General features: G+C 41.2%; 1 protein-coding gene across 41 annotated transcripts in view; it reads left to right on the top strand.

Annotated features, from left to right (window-relative positions):
* Positions 1–16901, top strand: part of Nrcam (neuronal cell adhesion molecule) — a 326757-nt gene that overhangs the window by 256403 nt on the left and 53453 nt on the right. For 19 of the 41 annotated variants that reach the window (XM_076941918.1, XM_076941913.1, XM_076941908.1 and 16 more), the window contains one exon: positions 590–744. In XM_076941918.1, coding sequence (XP_076798033.1) covers positions 590–744 — 155 coding nt within the window. Of the gene's footprint in view, positions 1–3; positions 61–589; positions 1079–10308; positions 10688–16901 lie in introns of those variants that run through there. The other 22 variants (XM_076941941.1, XM_076941922.1, XM_076941929.1 and 19 more) reach the window with 3 other exon arrangements.

Here is a 16901-nt window from a genome sequence, read left to right as displayed (position 1 = left end):
TAGGCTGTTCTCATTTGTTTCCTCTGCCTCCTTTTAATGGATTGCTAGGTCTTTTGAAAGGTAAGGCAGAAGTTCACAAATCTGGCCTGCATTCAGTAACAAAATTATTTGAACTGCAAGAATTTGCTTCTCCTACTGCCTCAGGGAAAACAATCCATATATCACATGTAACCAAAAACCATGCTCCATTCACATCCAAGGAATCAGAGAAGTTCTACAGGTTAACACACTAACTCCCAACTGTCCCGAGCTCTGCACTGCTCCTTTGAATTGAAACAGCCCATGCCATGCCCCAATAATGCTTCTCATTTTTCCCAGATTGTCTTCCAATCAGGCATCAGACTCTTTCATCTAAATTAGCATGCGCAATCAGAAAGTCACCTGCTCTGCTGCAGACATGATCCAAACACTTCTGCGCCTGACTTCCATTCCAGCATCACCCTAGTCACTGGAGTCCACCTGGCAGTCAAATTTGGCAGCAGGAGCTCAGGCTTCCATACGCTTTTTCATAATTTGCATGCATGATCTGCAAAAATCAAGGCACTTTACCTAAACGTGGGGCTGACCAAAATTTTTATTTCCCCCCCAGTGATGCAGAAGATCACAAGCCTTTGAAAAAAGGAAGTCGAACACCTTCAGACAGGACTGTGAAAAAAGAAGATAGTGATGATAGCCTGGTTGACTATGGAGAGGGGGTGAATGGCCAATTCAACGAGGATGGCTCCTTCATTGGACAATACAGTGGTAAGAAAGAGAAAGAGCCAGCAGAGGGAAATGAAAGCTCAGAGGCCCCTTCTCCTGTCAACGCAATGAACTCCTTTGTTTAAGTCTTTAAGCTCTGTGCCAATATAACATCTCTCTGGAATGGTTTTCCTGAACACTTGTCATCCCTCTCATACTATGGACATATGGCTAGAAAGATTGTTTTTGGCTGTATCTGAGTATTATGAGAACAGAGCAAGAACATATCTCAGTAAGATGATACGTTACTATGAACTGGGGTACAAAGTGCATACTTTTTGTTCAGAGTGGGTTTTCTCAATTTCCTCGGAACTGATTAAAAAGAAATACAACATCATCAATAGGTTACATTATTCCCTGTGCGGGATACAGTTCAATAAGATGCATGAAACATGATGCACAGAGGACACACCTGTGTATGTGATTGCAACGTGGTTGGGTACTTTGTTGACACTATCCTCAGCTGAACCCTAAATATGAATTCCGTTGTCATTGTGGAGAGTGTTACTGTAGTGTTCTCTAGGGCTTCAATGTCTCTGTGGACATTGTTGTGAAACTCGTGACTATGTCTAGCTGTTGTTAGTCTTTTTGAGAGACTGTTAGGAACAGTATGTACAGTATATACTTGCTACATGAGTTACTTATGACAGTTGCATCCGCTAATGCTCGCCGAGACTGTGTCACCTGTTCTTTGCTCCCGGTACTTCCCAGGCTTCTTACCCTTCCGGGTGTTACAGCAGCAGAGTTTCACTTCCTACACTATCTGTGTTCAGTCCTTTGGGGGCATAAACATTGCATATTGTGACACCTTTTGGCATTTGTGCTATACTCAAAGAATTGAAGTCAAAGCTCTCAAGTGAAATTTTAAATTTTAGTCCAGAAAATGCAGGGCAAGACACATGCAGTGCCTTTGGACAATAAGTATTCCCTGACTCCTGTACTCTGTATCGGCCAGTGTGGGCAAGTCCATCCTATGCTACTGTTGTTGTTGGAAAGGAATTCTTCAAAGGCAGAGATAATGCAAACTGAAATGCTGAAAACCGTGAATGTAAAAACAAATTTATTTGAAGGGGCTTTCCCCATAAATATCAAACCCAAAGCTCTGTCATTGGCTGGAGCACACGATGGTTTTGTGGTCTTTTGTGGTTTCTAGTCAAACAAATCAAGTGGAAAAAGAAAAGTAGTGTAGTTGGAAATGCATAGAAAACCAAATGATTGCAGAAGTAAAAGCGTACAACAACGTGCCAAAAGTACTAAATTATTCACTCTACCTAGGCAAGCTTTCGAATTCTGCAGCATTCAGCAGCGTGTGTACAAATTGCAACAGGCATACTCCAGAATCTGAGAAGTCTGACAAGTACTTAATTAGGCCAGCAGTCAAAGGGATTACACCAACAGTCTGAAGAACAAATACATATATCCTATCACAGCCATAAACAGTGTGAAGTGGCTGACCTCCAGTATAGGAAGCTATGACAACCCATGGTTGAAGGAATGCTCGATTTCATTTGCCAATAAATCGGTTTCTCATAACTTGCATCAAGTTTAATTTTAAGTAAAGCCTTTTATATGTAGGTCTTCTGTTGAACTTGTAAATATACCTAAAGTGTAGACGCTATATGCTTGTAGGTGTGATGTATGAATAAACACACAAGCAACGTCCATGTTCTCCCGTGTGAGAAGTAAGCTCGTTGATGAATGCAGTGTGTGGGACCACAAAACATCCAAATGCCTTTCCTGGGGTTTTGGATTTTAGTTTTGTTTTTGTTTTTGTTTTCATTCTACTTTTGGCTGTGAAACTGAAATAGAGAATTTTTTTTTTTTTTTACCCACTTCTTCAGCCTGTTGCTGGCTGAAATCCTAAGTATTGGCCAATGGAGTACATTAGAATTTGTCACCTGACATCTTTGATGTGTACAGGTAAAGCTTGTTTTAAAGTGATCCCCAACGTCTTCATATTTACTCTCCATAAACCAGCCTATATAATGAAAATACAAACTAACAAAACAAGCTTGTCTCAACATCAGAAAGCACAAAGACAAAAGTTACTTTCAATTGGTCAATGTCTTCAGAGAAAAATAAATGTGAAATTTCTGTTCTTCCATAACTATGGATGCTAAATTTCTCTGTGCATGAAGAAGTCATGCCTATAGATAATGACAGATTTTTTTTAATTAAAAATGAAAAATCAAGTGTGGTTGTAAAGCCCCTCCCTCTTTGGTACTTAATCATGTTCCTGGAGGGGTGTGGGTATGTGGCGGCTGTCACAGAGCAGGACAGTGCTTCTGGACTTCCATCTGAAAAGTGACTGGTAAACAGCCCAGCTATCGTTCGTGTTAGCGTCTTCAAACCTGTACTTCCAAAGGTTGTGAAGATATTCTGACTTTTTTTGTTTCATTTTTAAAAGACTTAGGACTTAAATCACAAAAGTAAAAATAAGAATTAGTAAGATAGCAAAATCAGGAACTTTCAAGTGCAAAGTTATGGTTAGTTAAGCAGGAAGAGATAGCACCAGTCTCTTGAAAACAGGTGAACAAATCCGGTTCTCTGTCATGTCTCAAAAAAGCACAATTGGTGGTGTCCTGTCAGTGATGACCAGTCCATGTCACCACCACTGCCGACCTTCTCACTCCTCAGCTATATTTTTTAATATGGCTGCTTGATGAGAGAGTTTGAACTCTCATACGTGTTACAAATATGTCATCCGCTTCCTTCTCTCAAGCTTTCTTTCTTCTGTCTCCAAGCTGTATAGCTGAGCAAACATCCAAGCCTCGCAATCATTCGCATTCCACCACCTGCCCCTTAGTCACAGGCCCCTGGTCCCAGCAGTGCATCCCGGAGACCTACCTGCCTTGTGCTCTCAGAGTTATGTAGATACCATGCTACGACAGTGAGTTGGGGATGTAATATTGAGCTCCGTATTCCTCTCACAGAGGACTCGTTGCCTGTTCTCTTGGACTCTCCCTTCTCTGTCCTCACTGTGGGCCAAATTAACAAACCCTAGCCTCACTCTACATCATGACACGGCTCCGTGGCAACAGGGCTTTTGAAACTACAAGCATGACCTCAAAAATGATTTTGTGGTTATAACCCGGTATAAATCAAATCAACTTCTTCGCGGAGTTTTAATGGCTTCCCAGATGAGGAAAGTCTAGGAACTCAGGGATTTTCATCCATCCACAGAACCAATCTCTTCCACTTAAGATGTTTTAACTGATGACCACCAGAGGGCGCTTGTGCTTTATTCTGCGCAGAAGAAACATGCTAGAGGAAGTGGGCTAAGGACACTGACTGAATCGGTTTGGATAATTAAATGATGACCTGATGGTGCAGAAAATGATCGCCTGCTCCAACTAGGGAAATGAGATTGCAGCTCTCCCTAGTGATTTCACAGCTCCAGAGTGGAAGCTGGAGTGTGTGAGCCTTTTGCATAGTTTTTTTCTTTTGATTGGGCCAAGATGAGTCAGGGGAAGAGTTGCCCCCAGTCCAATGGCCATGCTTTTGTGTGTGTGTGTGTGTGTGTGTGTGTGTGTGTGTGTGTGTGTGTGTGTGTGTGACAATAAGGGAAGGCAGTCCATAAAATTGCTTCACCTCCTTTCTTTACTGGTACTATTTTTGTCTCCCACTAATGGTTTGGTGTTTCATTATTGTAAAGTAGTAGTAAAGAATTACTACTACTTTACATTATCATATTATCATATTGTGAATTATCATATTGTAAAGAAGTAGTGCTGTCCCGCTTGGTATGGTGGTCAGGAAAATGGCTCCGAGGAAGGAAGTGTCCTCTGAAAGGAGAAAGGCAAGGAGAAGCTGTAGAAAAACAAGGGGACAAAGCTGGCAAGCAAAGCCACCATGCTTGCCTAGACGCAGAGGCCAGGCTATGCTGGGTCTGAGGATCATGTGACAAGCATCTGCATCTAGTCAAGAAGCAATGAAAGTTGAGGAGTGATCAAAAGGGTCGAGGGACTTCTATGATTAAGAGAACGAGATTAAGCCATGGGGCCAAGAAGAACATGTGTTAGAGGGCCGAGGATGACACATGAGCCAGAAACTCTCAGTGCAGTGCCCAGGAGCAGAACAGCCCTCTCTAGGAGACTAGTTACCAGGAGCTGGCTGTCACTGCAAAGCAAGAGGCTGTGTTGGGGTAGAAGTGAGGGAAAGAGCATTACATGATCAAAAATCAGATGGTTCTGTCTGGCTCTGGACACCTTCCCCATGACAGATGCCCACTCATTAGTCACCCCTGTCTCTTCTTTCCTGGCTATCTACTGACTTTCAAACAGCTCAGGTGTCTCAGAGACAAACAAGCTTTTGCATAACTCTCCAGTGCTTCAGTTATTACAGTTAAAATGGTTGAATTAATAGCAGAAATATATGAGGATAATTGTAAAGGGCACCATTGGCCAGACAGTACATTCTTTCTTCCATCTGTAGCTATAGAATTCCACAGTACTGCTCAGTGTGTCCTATAGACTCAGTCTTTCTTCAGCTCTAAGTGTGTGGCTCGTTATCTCAGCAGGTGACTCAACGAAACAACAGAATTCTTTCCCATCAGACATTATCAGCTGGCTCATTGAAGTCACCTGACAGTATTAAAAGCTCAATGCCTGCTCACCCCGGCCCACAAAGTCTTTATTTTTATTGTCTGAACTGTGGCTTGATCACAACTAGGAAAAATTCACAGAAGATAGTATTGTGTAGCCAAAGTGGAAATTGGTGTGGACAAGATTATCCTGTGCTACTGTGCAAATAGTCAGGGCACAGTATTTTCAATAGGTTCCACAACACAGCCCAAGGGTGGATTTCAAATTCTCTTCTATTCCCCACATAAAATGAATCTAGAGAGAACAGACCCCTCATACATTGCTGGTGGGAATATAAAATGGTTCAGCCACTTTGGAAAAGGGTTTAGCAATTTTTTTTAAAAAAAATATTGAATATAAATATACTATATTACAACAATTCAACTCATAGGTCTAGCTCGACTCAAGAGAAATGAAAACCTACATCTAGCCACAGACTTGCATACACTAGTTCAGAAAGCGTCAACCATAACATCTAGAAATCAACTGCAGTGGCTCTGAGCAGACCAGCGGCTGAACAGAATGAGTATATCATATGCATAGATGCTATAACTGCACAGTCAAATGGAATACTACTTGGCGAGTTATATAACGAATTGATGCGTACAACAGTGTGAGGACCTCCAAAACCATCAAATTTTAAAATTTTAAAAGTCATCAGGACCCAGAGCCCGATATTCTAACTTACTTTAAATATAAAAAAAAAAAAAAAAAAAAAAAAAAAAAAAAAAGCAGACCTGTGAAAGCCTGAGGTAGATTGGTGTCTCCAGCTGAAGGAGGTGGAGACAAAGACTAACTTCAAATTGATGTGAGGGTTCTTCCTGGAGTATGAAAAAAAATTATTGAGTTTTATAGCTAAAACAAGTGAATTATGGTATCAAGTTATACCTCAGTAAAGCTTATATTGGCCTGAAGAGTGAATAGAGTTATATATAAATGAGGTTTGGGTCTATACATCCCCACATCATGGGCCCATCACCTCCTGTTTCCTCAAGGATGCGGCAAGGCCATCAACTCCAGGTGTTCCCCAAATAGTACCATCACTTGTTAGAGTCACATTCCTTATCTGCTCCAATTGGTAGGAATTGGAATGACTTAGCTTTAACATTAAAGGAAGAAATCGGGTACTCTTCATAACAGAAAAACAACACCAACAACAAACTTCAAATCGTTCAAATGCCTATAGTATTATAAGTGGCTATACAAATTTTAAAATGTGTACCACTTTCAGACCATCAATCAGCCATAAGTACAAGTGTCTTATGGCACTGAGTGGGAGGAGCCAGACACAGAGGCTTTGTTTGTATGAAACATTGGGGCAGAGAGAACTATCATACAAGGACAGGGAGCAGATGTGTGACTGTGGGGGAGGAGTTTGCAGAGAGATTTACCTCTGAGATGCAGAAAGAACTTATACAGATGATGGAAGAAGTCTGTATTTCAATTGTGAGCATAGTTCTAGGGGTATCTGTTCATCAGGACCCAAACCTATATGCTTAAAGTAAGTGTGCTTTGTTATGTATGTTGGATCTCAATAAAGTTGATTTTGAAAGGAAAATAAACGGGACAAAAGTGGCTTCTCCTCTTCTTCTCTTTCTTTCTTTCGTCTGCTTACCCCAAGATGGGGTGGGGGGGGGGTTCCTGGTCCTGCCTTGTCTTCATGTGAGGAACCATGCCTGTATTTTTGAGAAGTCTGTGGTGGCCTTTTCTTCACTACCTGATCAGTCATATATGGTGTTGTAGGTCAGGCCAAAACTACAGAACATATATAGACTTTCCTGGTTGGGTAAATGAGGTGAAAATTGAGAACCCAAATATGGATGGCAATTAAATCAAAAATCAACAAGCCCATCTTAGAAATGAAGTAATACTTGATTTTCATTCATGTAATTGTTGCATCTGTGTTCTCAAGTCAACTCCCAACTTAGCCCTCAAGGTCCGTGCCTGACAAGGGTTACTCCCATTTTTACACTTGGGGTAGGAGCAGCAAGCTTGTTGTAACATAGAAGAACCTTCTTACTTCTGGCTCTGTGACAGGCCACTTTAGGAGCCTTTCTGGAGTTCTTACCACTGTCCTTACTCCTTCCTGAAATCACCCTGACCACTTCTAAGCTGAATCCTGTCTCCCAGTTTTCAGTTTCCCATCTAAGTGAGAACTGATTGATGTCTCAAAAATAATCTCCAGTTGTTTCTTCCTCTTCCTGGAGGCTATTTGTTTAGGTCCCTGCATGGTCCACTCCTCATTCTTCAGGCTACCCGAGGATTGTGTATCCCACATTGCCCTCTCTACTGATAGCATCTCCTCTCATCTTGTCTCCTCTTCCTCTTGTCTCTTCTTCCTTCCCCTCCCCTCCCATCCTCCCTTCTCCTCCCAACTTCTTTCCTCTCCCCACCCTACTCTACCTTCTTACCCTCTTCTACCCTCCCCTGTCTCCCTCTCTGTCTCTTTTTGTGTGCCTTTCTTTGGTTTGTCTCATATTCTCTCTCTCTCTCTCTCTCTCTCTCTCTCTCTCTCTCTCTCTCTCTCTCTCTCTCTCTCTCACCTCCTCTTCTCTCTATCTTCCTGTTTCTGTTCCTGTCCCTTTGTCATGTGAAGACACAGAGAGAATGAGGCCATCTGCAAACCAAGAAGGGAACCCTCACTGGGAACAACCAGCTAGCCACCTAGATCTGATATTTCCAGCTTTCAAAAAATAAATAAATAAATAAATAAATAAATAAATTGCATCCTGAGAAAATAGCTGTTTGCAGTTTAAGACATTTAGACTAGCGACTAGTGTTTTAATTATGGTAGACCAAGAACACCAAGAAATAATCTTTAGCAAATTACAATGTTCCACAGTTGCTCACAAATGCAAACAGCTTTGCAGTGCTTGCCTGCTTTATATTTTCAGCATCTCATCCTTTTTATTTAGCATAAATAAAGAAGAAGAGAATAGCGAACTTGCCTTCAGTCTCTGCTAAAGCACCATGCTAGGCAACATGTGCCCTGTTTCTATTTCATGCTCTCACTAGCCTGTGAGACAACACCACTTTTCTTCCCAAAGATCGAATAGCTGTAGAAGAGGTCTATCGAATGAGCTCAGCTGTGTTTGACTCCAATGTACAAATTCCTTCTCCCTTTAAGTTGTTCATCATGAAATCTAAGCTACATAAAGTAAAAGCATTATGTTCAAAATAGAGAGTAGGCCTACGTGTCTGTCTAGTTGTGAAAGGATAGCACTTCAAAATGAATGCTTGCTGTGTCTAAAGGCCAATAACATCTTGGTCCAAAGGCTATCCAAGACAGGACAGGACCAGGTATGCATAAGTAGGTTTGGAGGATCCCTGTTTTGTAGTGACCTGTGTCAAGGACCAGGATTATGTGAGATCAGAGCCTCTTGTCTTTTGCATTAGATTACTGTGTAGCAAGTAACATGAGTTTTCAAGATCCTACCAGTTCTAATGGTCATGAGGTTAGCAGATGAAACAGAAGCAGATTCAAAGCTTCTGTGCCCTCACTCAGAGCTGCCAGTCTTGGCTGAGATATGCTAGAGGTTGTCATGGGTGTGTCTAGATGATTACATTACATCTCAATGGAATGACACATGGGAATGTGGATACCATGCCTCACCAGCTCTGCTTGGGGAGAATGCTCCTTGGCAGAAAGGGACTTCAGATCTCAGTCTGCTCAGCAAACCACACAGCCTTACCTCTGCCTTATAGGGACAGTGAGAGGCAGATGAGTGAGCACATCTGGAGTCTGGGGTCAGCCGCTCAGCATCTAACTATTCCATGAAAGAACAAATACTTCCATGGAGCAATTTTTACACCTCTGGGCCCATTGTGGATCCAGTGCTATGAGAGCAGAAGCAATGGTCTCTGAGCCTACTGCACCTTCACTCTGAAGAAACTAGCGAACCAGGTAGCTTCATGCCCAATAATTATGAGCCTAGGCCCAAGTGCTGCAGTAGTACCCAGATGATGAATTCAAAGCCAGCTGCCATTGTGAACTTAAGTAGAGGAGTCCTAGTCTGTAAACATAATTAAAACTTGCAAAGAAAGAGGACATAAAAAAGCAGTGGTGGACAGGACAAAGCCCTATCCCAAAGGTCACATTGTGAGGGGTAAGGGATGTATGACTTCAGTCTCTGAACTTGGAATGAGAGTCAAGGGACACAACTCAGCACAGTCTACATTGGTGAGTAGGAATTTAGTCCTGGGTCTGATGACTCCTCCTGTAGCTTTCATGATAATAGTGGCTATCTATCAACTATATCCTATAGTGATATAGGCCACAGAGAGAAGGTGGCTGCTTTCTGAGGGACTGGCATCTGTACCAGGACTATGGTACGTAGAGGTTGTGTCAAGTTGCATGTGGTCTCTGGTCTGAAAACACATTTGCTGCATCATCCCAGTGATGGCAAATCATAGTGTATGAAGAGGCCAGAGTCATGCCTGAAGATCAAGGAAGAGAGTCCACAGGTACAGAAAAAAGTTCATGCAGTAAGGGGACCATCCATACAGGCTTAATGCTGACCCTGGGAGAGACTCGGTCACCAAAGTGTTTGCTGAGCAAGCTTGAGTAACCGAGGTCAGGCTTCAGGGGCCACCAAGGCTGGATGTGGTGGCATACTATAATTCCAGTGCTGGGGAGGTGAAGACTGGGAAATCTCTGGGGCTCACTGGCTGGCCAGTTTGCCTAATCAGCAAGCCCCAAGCTAGAGGAAGACTTGTCTCAAAAAACAATGTGAATGGTGTCTAAGAAAAAATAAAAGAATGACACCCAATATGTCCTGTGGCCTCCACACACATGTATATGCACATGCACACATGTACAAACACATACAGACATGTGCATACACATGAACAAACAGAGACAGAGAGACACAGAGAGAGGAGACTTCTAAAAATCTTGTTTATTACTCTTTTACCTTCTCTCTGCTGTTTTCATCTCCTATCTCCATATTAATTACTGAACATGACCCATTGGCTTTTCTAACAGTGCCTTCTGGGAGTGAGCATTCAGCCTCATCATAAACAACAGAATTGTGCTCTGGAAAGATTGTAGCTCAAACAGTGGTCAGCATGGAAGTGAGGCCAAGGTTGTTCGCTATGGCAAGAGGAGCAAAGCAGATAAACCGGAGAATTAGAGAAGATGGAAAGACAGACTAGAAGGGCCTGGAGCCCTCGGAGAAGTGGATCCATGTAAAACAAAGTGAGGGACATTTCTGAAAGCTGTGTGACCTGCCTGTTCCTGTCCAAGTTGAGACACCAGTGGCAATGGCCAGGTTTCCCAAGACATTAAACCTGTGTTTCCCAGGGATGTCTGAACATTCCACCTTCTTTCTGCATCAGTTCATATCAGGAGAATAAATGTTGATATATATATATATATATATATATATATATATATATATATATATATATATATATATATATTTTGATTGTGGGCCAGTTATTCAACCTCTTTTTGCCATAGTTTTTTCATCAATAAAAAAGAATAATTTAGCACATACCTCAGCATCTATGTAAGGATTATATTGTTTTCTAAGTCTACTTCTTCTACTCAAATGTTCTAGAACATATACCAAAGGAAACAATTAAAATCTGACCAGCTTCCATGAGTCATGAGAGTTGGGACGATGAAGGATGGATGTAAACTGGTGTGTGGCTTTAGCTGTGTTATTTAACTCCCTAGATTTTACTTTTCTTGTGAGAGAATGATGTGTTAGAACGTCTCAGAAGTCTCTGCGGAGTCCTCTATTGTTTGACTATATGAACAGTTTTAGTACAAAAAAAACCCCACACATCTTGGTCCAGGGAAGGAACTTGGTGGAACCCATCAAGCACAAAGATCTGGGTTAGAACATTAGTACCACATGAACTGGGCATGGTGGCATACCTATGATCCCAGGTAGATTACACTCAGAAGGTAGATCGAGGAGAAATTCAAGATCATTTGCCTACATAGCTAGTTGGAGGCCAGCTTGAAATTGGTGTTTTTGTGGAATAAGAAAAGTAACACAGAAGAGAGGAAGAAGAGGAGCACTGGAAAAAAGGAAAGAAGAAAAAAAGAGGAAACAGCACCACTGGGGCTAGAGAGATGGCTTAGCTGTTAGGAACACTGACTGCTCTTCCAGAGGTCCTGAGTTCAATTCCCAGCAATGAACTCACATTGTGGCTCACAACCATAATGGGATCAGGTACCCTCTTCTGGCATGTCTGAAGACAGTGACAGTATACTTATTTACATAAAATAAATAAATAAATATTCTTAAAAAGAAAGAAATGGCACAGCTTTGCCAACATAAAACTTTATTACATTTTAGCACAAATATTGAGATTCATTTTTAAATGCTTATGAGAATTATAAAAACAAATGGGTGAACCTGATTTCCCACTTTCCCTTAAATGCTCTGAATCTCCTTCTACTTCTGTCACAATAACTGAGGCACTCAGAGGCAGATTCCAAGGTGGGTTGACAAAGCACAACCTCAGGCCTGGGCTGCATGAACCTTCTTGTCAAAGACCAGCTTTGACATCACAGGGTAAACTGAGGCAGAGAATAGAGTCTGGGAGTGACTGAGGCCAGTGAAATGCTCCAGGAGGGGGTGGTGGTGGTTGGCAAAAACTTACTTGGGGACCAACAAAAAATTCTTTGTAGCTGGTGGAAAAAAAAGAAGGGGAAATATCATACATACATGCACACACACACTGGGTGGATGAAGCAAGCTTCAATAAGCTCCAACTTTACATATACATACATACATACATACATACATACATACATGCATACATGCATACATGCATACACACACACTCACATTCACACATTGGGCAGATAAAGCAAAGCTTCAGCCACTTTACAAACATGCATTTGGTAGAAGATGCAAAGAACCAATGAGCAAGCTTCAATAACTTTATTTTTAATCCCACAGTTTATACATTCCAGAAAAATCTTTCAAACAGTATAGAAATCACAATGTGATTACATTCTATTTTTCTGCTAGTGAATGATTACTATGAATATACATAAGAAGAAACATGTTACCCAATACCCTCATATGAATAAACATTTTACATATTACAAGTGAAAAAACCAAATTATTCCCAAGAACTCACATACATTTATAACTAAGCAACTTGTTATAGATTAACAAAGTACAAGAAAGCAAGGTAATTTTCTCATCAGGTTCTCTTGCTGACAGGCTACAATTTGTGGTTATAAGGAAAGGATTGGTTTTTATTATTTATCTTAAGAAGTAGTCTTATAAAAATCTTAAAAGAATCACAAATCTAACCTTTTATATAAAAAACAATTTGTCAGTTTTACTTTAAACCCTCACCATGCATATCTACTAATTAAAATTTTTATTAGATCATATCAGAAAGCCAAGGATAAAATGAGTATAAGAAATTAATCATCACCTTGATCTCCAGTCCAGCTGTAGCAAGAGAGGCACACTAGCAAGTGCCAGACAGACAGATTGCCATTGTTCTTGTCCCCAACCTTAAAAAAAAAGAAAAAAAAATTTAAAAAACCCAAAACAGCTTAACTATTAAGATTGTGCCTTTCTGAACATCAAATTGTGCCCTAAGATTTCCTACATCGGAGTCATTGACAAAAAGGTTTTAACTTAACTTTAATAACAATCTTCATCTCCAAATTTTTTCTAAGGGTGGTGGTCATGCCCAACAATCTTCATTTCTAAGCTCTTTCCAAAAGTGGTTATTAAATCATTAATCTGCTCCAGCACCAATGCTTGAAAAAGATCAATCACTATTATTATTAGTACTGCCCAGTGAGGGGCTTAGAATTTTTACACAACTCATAGATTATGAAGAATGTGATATTAGGACAACAAGCGGAGCAAAACTGTACAATGACATGAAGTCTTCAGCACATGAGGTTCTTGGGCTCTGCCTCTCTGAGGCCTACCCATCATGATTGCGTTAACCTCACATGTGGGCTGCATTCCATGAGTTCTAAAGCTGATTTGCTGTTCCTCTTGCATGACTCCCAACATCTTCTTATCCTCCTCTGCCACAGGGAAGAATTGGGAAAGTTGGATACTAGAGACCCTCAACAGTTAATCCATGGCAGTTTTCCCCAGCAGTTGACATAATTGTTGTCAGAGATATCCATAGCCTCACTGTATGAGTGTCTATGCAGGCAGGCTCCACTCATTGTCCTTCCAGGGCTTTGGCAGCCTGAGTAGACTCTATTGGGCATTGGGACCTTAACTTCATTGAGGCTCAGCAAATTCTGTAAATGATTTGACTAGCTAGCTATCTTCCATACAAGTTAGGACTTGTAGACTTCCTCACGCCCAGGGAAGTCTCCATAGCACCCATGAAATTACCTTGACTCTGGGCAAAACCCCTTAGCTACATACATTCTCCAGGAGCTGAATTTAGGTGGGAAATATAAATAAGACCACAGCTGGCCCCTGGCTGTTCTGAAACGGAAGAAGTACTTGCTCTATCAGGTAGAAGTGTGACATTGATATCCCTTATTGACTGTTTAGTTCCACTGAAGGTCTTAAGGTGAATCTTTGCAACAATGTAAATTTCAAATGGAGTCTGCCATTCTTGTAGATTCTGTGAAGAGGCTGAGCTAGAATCCACAGAGCTGAGGTCAGAGCTTGCTTGTTCCATAAACCTGTTCTCTTTCAAAGAAAAAGAACAAGCTGGAACAAGAGAATAAAAGGGACAGAGTCACCTAAGGATTTTAGGTATTGGAGTGGCTTTAGTGTCATCCACCCATACATGCCTAGACAATCTGATTTGAATAAAGGAGTGCATGACGGTTTGTATTTGCTTGGCTCAGGGAGTGGCACTATTAGAAGGTGTGGCCTTGTTGGAGTAGGTGTGTCACTGTGGGTCTCGGCTTTACGACCCTCATCCTAGCTGCCTGGAAGTCAGTATTCCGCTAGTAGCCTTCAGATGAAGATGTAGAACTCTCAGCTCTGCCTGCACCATGTCTGCCTGGATGCTGCCATGCTCCCGCCTTGATGATAATGGAATGAACCTCTGAACCTGTAAGCCAGCCCCCATTCAATGTTGTCCTTACAAGAATTGCCTTGGTCATAGTGTCTGTTCACAGCAGTAAAACCCTAACCAAGACAGAGTGCATAGGATTTTTCTGGAAATTCAACACAGCTGTTTTCTTTTTTGAAAGATGCTAATTGTTTAAAAAGAAGCACATTCAAATTGCATGGCGATTCTGAAATAGACTGATTTTAATAAGCGACCATAGCTGTCCCTGTGAAAAGCTGACTACACTCAGAGGCCAGGGCTAAGCCTGTGGCAGACTGTCTAAGCTCAGAGGCCATGATAAACCCTGTGACAGACTGAGTAGACTCAGAGGACAGGGCTGACTCCAGGACATACTGACTTCACTCAGAGGCCAGGGATGATCCCATGACAGATCTACCTCTTTGTTCGGTCAACAATTCTTTTTTTATTAAAAGTATCTCCTATCTGACAGCATTCCCTCCTCAATCCAATCTTTTTTTTTTTTTTTTTTTTTTTTTTTTTTTTTTTTTTTTTTTTTTTTTTTTTTTTTTTTTTCCCCAAGACAGGGTTTCTCTGTGTAGCCCTGGCTGTCCTGGAACTCACTCTGTAGACCAGGCTGGCCTCGAACTCAGAAATCCACCTGCCTCTGCCTCCCAAGTGCTGGGATTAAAGGCGTGCGCCACTACTGCCTGGCTTTTCAATCCAATCTTAACAATTAAGTTCTTAAGCCATTGTACCATGGGATAGATACGCTGGAACAGAGTGAAGATTTAGAGGAAAATGGGACTATGATAACCTATTTGTGATGATACAACATGTCTTTGTAATCCCAATCATTACTTCAAATTTCATTATAAAGGTGGAGGAATATATGTTAAGATGGGATAAAATCACTGAAAAAATGCATATTGGAAAGGTCACATATTTAAAGGGAGTAAAATGTACTTCATATATTATGTATGCATTTCTGTGTGTGTTCCTGTTGTGTGTGTGTGTGTGTGTGTGTGTGTGTGTGTGAGAGAGAGAGAGAGAGAGAGAGAGAGAGAGAGAGAGAGAGAGAGAGAATAAGAGGATTTCATGTATTCATGTAACATCTTCAGGAATCCCCTCCACCTTGTTTGAGACAGAGTCTTTTGGTGGGCTGGACCATTAGGGTAGACTGGGTGGCCAGATAACTGTCTCTCCTTGGCAGTGCAGACTGCCAAGACATATACCACCCCTGGAATTTTAAGGAGAGTCTTAGAATCAAACTCATGACCCAGTGCTTACAAAGGAAGCTTCACTAACTGAGCTCTGAGCACAAGTATTTGTTTACAAAATTCCAATGTTTTGAGTAAATTTAAAAGCAATGTAAATATTTCTTAGTTAATAGATAGGACCAATCAAATTAAAACTCATAATTTGGACAAAATGAAAGTCCTTCAGACTGTCTGCTAAATTCTCTTTAGGAAAACTAAATATTAGCATTTGACATCCTGCTAGATGTCTTTCCTGGGAATTGTGGTATTTCTAAGTCAATGAATTGGGTAGTTCAGCAAATGCCTCCTGTACACATCTCTATACTTAGTGTGCCTGGGCAAAGATACCCTGCATCCTTCCAGGAGGATGTCAAAAGTAAATAGATGAACATGACCTATGGGGAACACTCAAAAACAACGACATCAGTTTAAAATGTAGCAGTTAATGGGTGCAAATATCAACAAGAATCACTTTAGAACAAGTTGAGTAAAGTGAAACCCACAGAATTGATGTTTAGAGAAAGTTGGGTTTATTCCCTGACATATGAATGCTATGTAAATTAAGCATCTCTTTTGGCTCAGTTTACAATTACTAACAATGCTTCCTCCCAAGTGTTCTCCACAATCTTCTAAAACTTCCAAAAGTATCTTTCCTATATGGTTTCCTGCTGACAGTATAGCGATTTAGGTACTCTCATATCCTGAGAGGTGAGGAGAACTGGAGATCCTGCCTCTGCTGCAAACCTATCCCAAAGGCCTTGTTTGCAGGAGCATCTGTTCCAAACCATAGTTCTTAGGCCTGTGGTTCCAGAGGTTACAGCTTGGCCACACTTGTGGGATCACAGGGTACTTAAGATGCCCTTAAACCAGTTTTGACTAGACAGATCCTTGAGAAAAGAAAATATTTTATCTGCCCTAGAAAGTAGATTGGAGTGGAGATGAGCTCTCCACTTTCAGAAATAAGTCCTCTGATTTAGCATGCTTCCTAACTGACAAGTATCAAATGGTTTAGAAGTTGCCCCAGAAATGAGAACAAAGAAAAGTAAAAGCGGGGGACAGAATTTCTTCCTTCTACCCAGTAATTAGTGAAAACGTTCTTTCTTCTCGTGGTTTAGTGAAAACAAGCCCCTTTGTGAAAAAATCCAGATTTATTTTCTTCTGTATACAAAGTGTGTGTACAAGTTATGTGTCAATCAGAACCAGGGAACCCCACATCACCTTTTCTGCCAGGATGGAAAACAGTCCCCATCATTCTTTCCCTCCTTCAAGCCTTGAGGAGAATGGTTTCATTTAAATGACTCTCACTCTAAGGCGTGTCTTCCCATGCTCAGCATGCAGC

Source organism: Arvicanthis niloticus, chromosome 11, assembly GCF_011762505.2.
Source record: "Arvicanthis niloticus isolate mArvNil1 chromosome 11, mArvNil1.pat.X, whole genome shotgun sequence".
NCBI lineage: Eukaryota > Metazoa > Chordata > Mammalia > Rodentia > Muridae > Arvicanthis > Arvicanthis niloticus.
This window is presented reverse-complemented; position numbering and strand designations above follow the sequence as displayed.